The sequence below is a fragment of the Aplidium turbinatum genome, chromosome 17, assembly GCF_918807975.1.
Source record: "Aplidium turbinatum chromosome 17, kaAplTurb1.1, whole genome shotgun sequence".
Taxonomy (NCBI): domain Eukaryota; kingdom Metazoa; phylum Chordata; class Ascidiacea; order Aplousobranchia; family Polyclinidae; genus Aplidium; species Aplidium turbinatum.
This window is the reverse complement of record NC_137488.1, coordinates 2,439,726-2,448,947: the sequence shown is the minus strand read 5'-3', so window position 1 is coordinate 2,448,947 and position 9,222 is coordinate 2,439,726. Positions and strand designations below refer to the sequence as shown.

At 39.7% G+C, this 9,222-nt stretch overlaps 1 protein-coding gene across 1 annotated transcript in view; it reads right to left on the bottom strand.

Annotated features, from left to right (window-relative positions):
• Window positions 1-6,482: 6,482 nt before the first annotated feature.
• LOC145786856 (DNA-dependent protein kinase catalytic subunit-like) overlaps window positions 6,483-9,222 on the bottom strand; it is a 65,000-nt gene continuing 62,260 nt past the window's right edge. The window contains exons 80-84 of the mRNA XM_082598597.1: window positions 9,030-9,203; window positions 8,168-8,369; window positions 7,644-7,835; window positions 7,302-7,453; window positions 6,483-7,028 (exon numbers count right to left, since the gene is read on the bottom strand). Coding sequence (XP_082454723.1) covers window positions 6,827-7,028; window positions 7,302-7,453; window positions 7,644-7,835; window positions 8,168-8,369; window positions 9,030-9,203 — 922 coding nt within the window. The 3' untranslated portion in view covers window positions 6,483-6,826. The remainder of the gene's footprint in view (window positions 7,029-7,301; window positions 7,454-7,643; window positions 7,836-8,167; window positions 8,370-9,029; window positions 9,204-9,222) is intronic.

Sequence of the window (9,222 nt, the reverse complement as noted above, 5' to 3'; positions counted from 1 at the left end):
CAATGGTGACTAATCGAAAGGTTCGAAAACTTACTTTAAAAAGGCACACACAAAAGTTAGTTATGTTTTGTTTACACGTTTTTATTGCTACTTTATTCTTATTTGTTATACCTCACAGCCAATAGAGTTGCTACTCTCATAAACACCTGAACAGTTTTTTCAAGCTTGCTTGGTATTGTACTGTAATGTTTATTATATGCTAATTCACATTTATTTACAACCAATCGTATGAAGTGAGTATTGGTGAAGTTGCTGTTGTATATTTACGTCTACTTGTCTATATATATTACGAAACATAGTGTAATCTAAATGGCGATATAAAGTAGACAATTACAATGTAGAATATTTGACTTGGGTAAATTTGATCAAGGTGTTGGCAGCATTAATTACGTTGTTCAAATTGCTTGTATCATCAATCTTATCATTTACTTGCTTTCTTGATTGTCACTATTGCATGGTATTGTGCTCTGTCATGTTACACCATCTGATGTATCTTCTTGAAGAAGTCAGTTGTATTGATTGACGAAACGTACGAAAATAGATGTTATCGTTTCCATTACTGTGTAGCTGTTAATAGTGTTAGGTAACATGCATAACTATAATGTGTCAATGACAGTATGTACGCGCTTTAGTGCATTCAATGTTGTGCTGGACTAGTGCACGTATATATTAACACCGTATAATAGGCTAATGAATACCGTATAATATAAGTTTACAAACCTGCAATAAATTTATATTTTCAACTACAATAGTCATGTATGCTTTTTGCGCATCAAAATGCAGTGGAACGGTTGCGAGCAACCTATTTGTGCAAAAATAGTTGTTTGCTACAATCGCCCTTCTCCCAACAACGCCTGAAATCGCCTTCGCGTCCCGATACTCACTATGTCCCCGGGTTCAACAAAGCAAACTCTCTACCAAAGCTTTATAATAAGATAAGTTTACAAATAAAATAACAAACTTGAAACTGATGTCGCCTATTAGGCCATCTGTGCTTGCCTTTCGGTTTGATGGAGATCATGTTGTTTGGTTGGACGTTTATTCTCAGACCTAGAAAATCTTTGGAAGATTAATGGTGGCAGTTGTACATACTCGTGGAGGCTTTGATTCACTGAAGTTGTTAGAGTGCGTATCCACTTGTTGTCTGTAAATTATTATTCCGTCTGCTAAGTTAGGCTAGTCCTTGAAGTACCTTGCTCAATGGCTATCACCCACAGTTGAACCAATATTGATTGATCTGGCTGTTTCTTTGTTTGCATGGTCGAGCGCTTATGCAGATTAACAATAGGAGCTATCGGGCGAAGATCAGAAAATTTCACGAGGATCCATGGTTGGTCTATACTTAGTAGGGTGCTTATTTTTTTGCCAAAAAATATATTTTTTTATCTGCTTGTGTTTAAAGTGTTCCTTTTGGGAAAAAAGCACTGTCTGCAAAAAATTTTTTGAAAAAAATGATCCCTAGGGGGTCCTCCGGAGCAATTGCATGAACCAGCGTGAAAATAAGCATTTTTGCTTATAATTTCCTTGTTTTTGATGTTAGCACAAAGATTTTAGCGTCTATCCCCACTAATTCAACTAGAAGGATGTCATTTTAGCTGATAAATAAGTTCTTGCACTGCATTGGGATGACAAAATGAGCATTTTTTTACTATATTTATTATATTAATATTTAATATTTTTCTATTATTTCTATTAATGTTTAATATATATTAATAATTAATATTTTTCAGATTGCTGTAGGTTAACTGAAGCTTATAGCTCAATGAGTACTGGAAAACCTAATAATATTTTTTTTTTTATATCATGATCAAATGAGTGTTCTGTTTGATGAGTGTGGTTCAGCATCTGGATCGAGTTCTGAAAAAAATTCTTCTGCTGTTGAGGCATCAATGTCAAAACCAACTCACTAGGGTGAAAGGGTGAAAGCATTTCAATTGTTGATGCTGAAATTACTGGGGCAAGATTGCCAACCTATAGCCAAGTCATCCGTTGTTAGGCTACATGTATTTGCAGCAGTATAAGCCAGGACAAACCAAGTACATAATGGCAAAAGAAGTTTTAAACAAGTTAATTCCGTTCTATAAGAAGGGCAATATTCCCATGATTCGAGAAGAAAAAGCGTGCAAAAAGATAATCCAAGCAGTTCAAAATAATGCAAAATTGAGGACAATTTCCAAACAAAAAAAGAACTAAAAAATTTACCCTTGAAAAGCTTGAAAAAGAAACCAAGCTTCTTCAGAAAACATTTCCACTGTGGCCTAAAAATGCAGAAACTCTTATAACAAATCAAGAAGATTTGAAATTTTTGCAATCCATGAAAGCAAACAGAATTGCAACCTTTGGAGGCTTTGACAGAATTTACAAACAGAAAATACAAAAAAAAAAATGAAAGAGAAGAAGCGAAGCAGCGGCGAAAAGAAAGATCAATGCAACAACAAAAAGAAACAGAAGAAACGCTCGCATTTGCTAGCAGTAGCGAGGAAAGTTTAGTTGATGATGACGATACTTTCAGTGAATCAGAGATTGCTAAGTTTAGTTGATGATGACGATACTTTCAGTGAATCAGAGATTGCTGATGAAGTTTCTGATCAACCACCATTCAAAACACAACGAAAAAAAACTGGCACTTCGGGAATTCTTACACCAGATCTAATTCAGCCGCAAAAGCTCATATCTGTAGCAGCAAGAATCAAAATGACCCGGCACAACAACGAATTTACACCAGATCGCTAATCGAAGAAAGTGGAGGTGACCCGACAAAGCTAAAAATGTCATACAGTTATGTGGACAAGTCTCGTCGCAAAGTGGCCCAAAATATTGCTATTTCAACCAAAGAAGTTTGGAAGCCTCCAAGAATATTGTCCTTGCACTGGGATTCCAAACTTCTGCCAATGTTGAACAACCCAAATGTTTCAGAAGAAAGACTTACAGTTTTAGTTGGAACCCAGCACGAAACAAAGCTTCTTGGTACTCCTGCATACCCACCACAGTCAGTCGGTAACAGGCAAGTTGGGAGTAAGGTAGCTGATTTGATCATGCAGTTGCTTCAATCATGGAATTGTGCCTCAAGCATTGTCAACAGGGTCTGCTACTATTTGGTGAGTCCGATTCGGTGAGTTCCTAACCTCTAACCCTTAACCCTAACCTCTAACCCTAAAACGGCAATGATAATTAGGCTACGGTACCCGATAATTTAAAAAAAAAATTGAAAAAATCCCCGTTAAGGGATCGGACTCACCGAAACAGGCCATCCCGTTGTCAACATGGTGTTTGACACAACAGCAAGCAACACTGGTCACCTTACAGCAGCATGTGTTTGTATGCAGCAGCAGCTTGGTCATGCGCTTTCATGGTCTGGATGTCGACACCACATCGTAGAGGTAATTCTCAGTCAAATTTTTAAAGATCCTGAGATTGAGGCATCAAAATCGCCTGCTGTATCTGTGTTTCTGAGATTTAGGAAGCAATTTAGGTCATTGGATACATCCATACAGCTAATGGATATTTCAAGCTCAGATTTGGGTAGCAAAACAGCACATGCAATTGAACAACTGAAAGAATATTCTTTGTCAGTGCTACAAAGCGATTTTATACCAGCAAGAGATGACTACCATGAACTGATACAGCTGTGCACTAAATTTCTAGGAGGAAATATCACTTTGAATTTTAGAAGACCTGGAGCTTTGCACAAAGCACGCTGGATGGCAAAGTTGTTGTATTCTTTCAAGATCTGCCTTCTTGAATCAGCCGTTAATCGATTACCACCTAGTACAATTGCAACAACAACACAGCTGAGAAAGTTGAGACAGTTTATAAATTTTTCAGCTCTAGTATATTGTCCTTGGTGGTTTTTAAGTAGTTCTGCTGTGGATGCTCCATGCAATGATTTGAAATTGTTCAAATCAATCTTGCTTTATGCTGATGTCGATGAGTTGGTGTCTAGTAGTGCAATAAACGCATTGCAGAGACATCTGTGGTACCTCACGCCAGAGATGATTCCTCTTTCCCTTGTCAGTTCAGAGCTTTCCAATACTGAAAAGGAAGAAATTGCACAACTCTTATTGCATAAACCTCTTAAACCGCTGATGTGCCCATCAAGTCGCTATGGTACTGGATTCGGAAAGCCAGGTTTTCCAACTTGGCTTACATCTACCACCTCCTTGAGTGAACTTATTACAGAGGATTCATGGTTCTTCCATGAGATCATGAAAATTGATACTACGTTTTTACTTGAAAATGCTGCTAATTGGCCAAGTGCAAATTTATACCAGAAAGGTCTTCAAAATGTTAATGCTTTAAATGTTGTGAATGACTGTGCTGCACGATGGGTGAAACAGTGTGCAGACTTTTTACCTTGTGCACATTCTGAGGATCATTTTCAAAATGTTCTGCAAGTGGTGGAGAACGACCGTAGACAGATTCCAGACATTTGAAAAATCTCCACATAATTCTTGCTCCTACTATTTGAGTAACTGCTAGTACATTCATTGCTATTCTTGTATCATTTTCATGTTAGTTTTGTGAAGTTTATTCGTTCTCATGTTTAAACTCAATTTTTTTTTAAATTACAAAATGTGTGCAAATTGTCTACTCAGGTTGGTTCAAGAATCTTTTTGTTAGCATAAACCACAGAATGGACACCAAGATATGCAAGAAGAACTAGAGGGAGACCAAAAAGAAGATGGCGAGATGACATAGAAGAAAAGATTGGCATCACCTGGATGAGAACAGCAAAAGACAGAATGGTGTGGAAACATATGTGGAGGCCATCTGCCAGCAGTGGCATGACCGGCTGATGATGATGAAACGACATTCTAGTAGTTAAATTAGTGGGGACTGGGGTTAGACACCAAAATCTTTATGCTATCATCAAAAAAAGGAAATTATAAGCAAAAATGCTTATTTTCACACTGGTTCATGCAATTGCTCCGGAGGACCCCCTGGGGATCTTTTTTTTTTCAAAAATTTTTTTGCAGACAGTGTTTTCTTGTCCAAAAGAAACACTTTAAACACAGGCAGAAGAAAAAATACATTTTTTGGCAAAAAAATAAGCACCCTAATACTTAGCATAAAATGAAACCAGGAAGGATGAAACTAAAGTCGATTGAACCCCCGAACTGGAGGCTGCAAAGTTTCTGTAGCTGCTGATGACTTTGTCTCTAACAACCCTTCAATAAAAATTTCAACCCGACTGCGCTTAACTTTTAAAAATGTATTTTTAACAAGACAAAACGCCAAGTTAAAAAAACTGTTACTATTTGAACTTTTATTACCGGTAAGCTACGATAAAATAAAGTGATTGTAGGTATCGCAACTCCAACATCAGTGAAATGATATCAAGACAATTCATTTTCAATAGTTGGCAACACTTGACTTGTCCCATGTTCATGCTGTCATATCGCCTACAGATTGTAACAATTCTAATTTCAGCACAATATTCTTTTTAAGATGCATTGTATAAAAATACTTTTTGGTTGGCCTCCGTCAACCATTGCATAAAAAGTCAAATAAAAAAATGTGTAGGCTATAAAGTAGCTGCTTGCAATGTAGCCTGCTTTCTATACAACAACATGTTGACTCCATGCCTAGAGCCAAACCTTTTGAACATTAACAATTCTACATGAGCCTGACCCATCGGATCTTACACGGACTTTCCATTCTGGCAATTTACTGTCGCTAACAACCACAGGCGTGGTCACGGGGAAATCCCCCTCCCCCCGGAAATATTTTAAATATACTACAGCATCATTTGACAGAGTTTTACTATTGCATTAGGTTGAAAGTACTCTCAGAATACGTAATTTTAAGATAATACTTTCAAAAATTTCTGAGCGAGACCCTCCGTCTGATTGCCTCGCCTTCTCGTTACCGGGCTGACTGACATGTGCAGTAATACTTATTTGCTCCCCCCAATTTTTTTCCTGGCTACGCCCCTAGTAACATCCCTATATTCGAACTTGTTCGTCACGCTCAACAAAAACGTATCATCGCCATGTTTCAAGTAAAACCCGGCGCTGTGCAATCAGTGAGGAGCGAATAGTTTGGTGACCAATGCGGTCACACTTAATCGCAAGGTGGAGGTAAATATCAGAAATACATTGAAGAATATTCAAAACTTTTATGAATCCCTGGAAATGCCTTTCAGCTTATCTTAAAACAAACTACTGTATAAACAATAAAAATGATGGAGACACGTGGATGAACAATGAACATATGATTCAAATCGGGTACATGCGATGAGCCAATCAGCTATTCAGACATGGATATTGGATAATCCTCATTAAGAACAGATGTTAGTTAATTCCTGATACTGTGGGGTTAGTAATCTCCTTGATGAAGGGTAACCTTGATCAGAATGTCTCGACCCGTGACTAAACCTCAGGCTACTAAACAATCAACTTTGCGGCGCAGGTTGCGCGCTCTCGTCGCTGTCCAGAAGTAACAATCTTCCGGCCTTTAACAACAAACACACCAAACAAAGGAGGAGAGACCTGGACGGTTTATTGGATGCAAAACTGATTTTCTGTTCAATGTCATTATAGTCACAAAAATCTTGGAAAAGAAATCTACAGTTCGTGGCCGAAAAGCTACAAAACGCAATAAGAAGGTTTACAATTAAAATTCAAGTTTGTACAAAATTTATGAAATAGCCTACATCTTTGAGCAAATAGCATGTTCGTTAATGGAATGTACTTCACTTTTTGGTTGCGCAAGATACATCGAACAAAGGTGGTACGAAAGTTAGATGACGCACAATCACATTTCTCAACTAGATGTCAAAAGATTCAATTATAGTCCCAATGGGCGGATGTTGTGCACCGCTGGTCTAAAGCCACGACTTCCACCCCTTCCACGCCCGGCCGAGGACGTTAGGGTCGGTGGCCTGGTCAATCAAGCAGTCCACTTGAACGGGCACACTGAGCCCACTATCAGGCTCCCCCTTCCTCCGGCTCCCAGGGCCTCCACTGGCCACTAAGCAGTAACTCTTCCGGTATGACCCCACCAAGGGGTTATGTTGAAGCTCCTCACTGCAAACAATGATGACGTCAGGTTTAGCATAAATAGTTCCAGAAACCATGGAGACAATAACCTGGTGGCCCAAGCGGTTTTGGGACCCAACGTCGATGCTTTTTATTTGAGCCACACAAACAATATGAAAATGATTTGAGCTTTATCCACACAATTCCAAAAAAGGCCCCATCTTTCATCTCAAAACCAAAGAGTAACGAAAATTGCCCGCAGTGTTGCTCTGGAAGGCTTGTTGAGAGACACCATAGATGACACTGCAAGAAACGACTCACCGGGTGATGTTGGCAGGCTTTTCTCCTTCTAACTTCCTCTTCACAATTTCCATCTTTCTCTTCGCGTACCATGCGAGATCCGAGAGACTCTTTGTTTCTTCATCTTGGATGCCGTAGCGTGATTCAAGATTACGACTTCTCTTGCCAATAGTCTGGAATTTCAGAGATTTCAAGGAATTTTCACGCAGAGACTGACTTCAACGACTTCAGAGCATGCCGGACATTGCGTATCTATCTATTTATTAATAGCAATATGTTACTTAATATCGCTCCTATCCCACTAAGATATCATTCACGAATGTAAAAGTATAACCACAATCAACATCTTCCTGCACGACCTACCGTCCAATCCACCGATGGATCCTTGATGAAGACATCCAGGATTGAGAGGAGGATGTCGCATTGCATACGAAGAGCTGAGAGACATCGGACCATAACTTGTCGGATCTCTCCGCTCTTCTCCGAGTGAGGAGCCAGCAGATGAACAATCTGATTAGTCATCCGAAAGGGGACAAGCTCCGGCACAGGCAGAATCTGATGGCAATACAGGGAGTGACAAGAAGTCGATTGGCTCTCCAGTCCAGATGACTTTGTCAGGCATGGAGTTATAATATATTAGTCGATTGCATGACAGGAGTGGTGTGGCTTCTGATAAAACTAAACGTCTTAATTGATAATTATGCAAATTGTTAAAATCTCTTCAAATTTCAACAAAGATTGATTATTAACTTTGCACGAATGAAGTGGAACGCAAGCTGTCAGTCGATAAAGCATAGATGGTAATTGATAAGACATTAAAAGAACTGATTTCTTTTAACTCAACGTCTTATTGACGACAAGTCCTCCGTATCGTCATCATGTCTCACCTCTGTCCCAGAGCCGAACGCGTGACCGAAATCTATTCCCACGCTTTTTCCTGATGACGTACAGATAAGGAAGTTGCCTGTATGACGATCACCGATGCCTAGCAACCAGTGAGTGACGCACATCACTCCATAGGAAACGACAAAGCGCTGACGCAGCGTCACAAAGGCTTGGGGGCTGGCAGCGAGATGCAGGTAGGCATTCCTGTTGAAAAAGACGTTGCAACTTCACTTGCATGACTCATTGCTGTTGACCGTTGAACCTAGAGCACCAGACGCGAACTATGCTGACGCCAGAATTGGTCAACTCATGTTTTCGGTTTATGCTGAGCTCGGCACTTTTAACTGCACGTTGTACATTTGACAAATTTGTAATAAATTATTATTTGTGCTTCCCTTTTGCTAATACTTGTGCTTTATCAACAAGATGTAAGCAAGCATACATTCTAGAGCGCGCAATAAAGATGATATTCAGATTTTGCAAAGGCAAGGGACAGGGACATGCAAAGGGACAGGGTGAAATGGAGAAAAGGGATTAAAACAATTGCTGCGCGGAAACAATCGGCCACCCCCACTAGTGGGGAACAAACCGACGATGGATTATGATGATGATGATTCTGGGGCTGCATATTCCTCAACAATAACTTCCCCAATAGTTGTACACGGCACAAACCACCACAGAAGTGCAGTTTTTCCACGAAGCTACAGTAAGCACAAAGTGAGAAATGGTATTCGTCAAAGAAGCGATGTTAGAGTTTTTATGAATCCAGTCGTCACAATACTTCAAACAGTCGATAACTAAGTCACGCCATGCAACATCCACAAAGAGCACCACCCTCATCCTAGCATCCTCCAATCAACAAACCTGAAGATGTATTTGGATAGAGAGGATGTGATCTCATTGAATCTTGCAACAACATCCGTCTCCAGGCACTCCTTGAACATCCGTCCATACTGCTCGCTATAAGACTTGCACGACGATGCAAGCTTCCGAGGAACCCAGTCCACGCAGCGATGAAGTTCATCCAGCTTGCCATAGCTGAACAGAGGCACTTGGA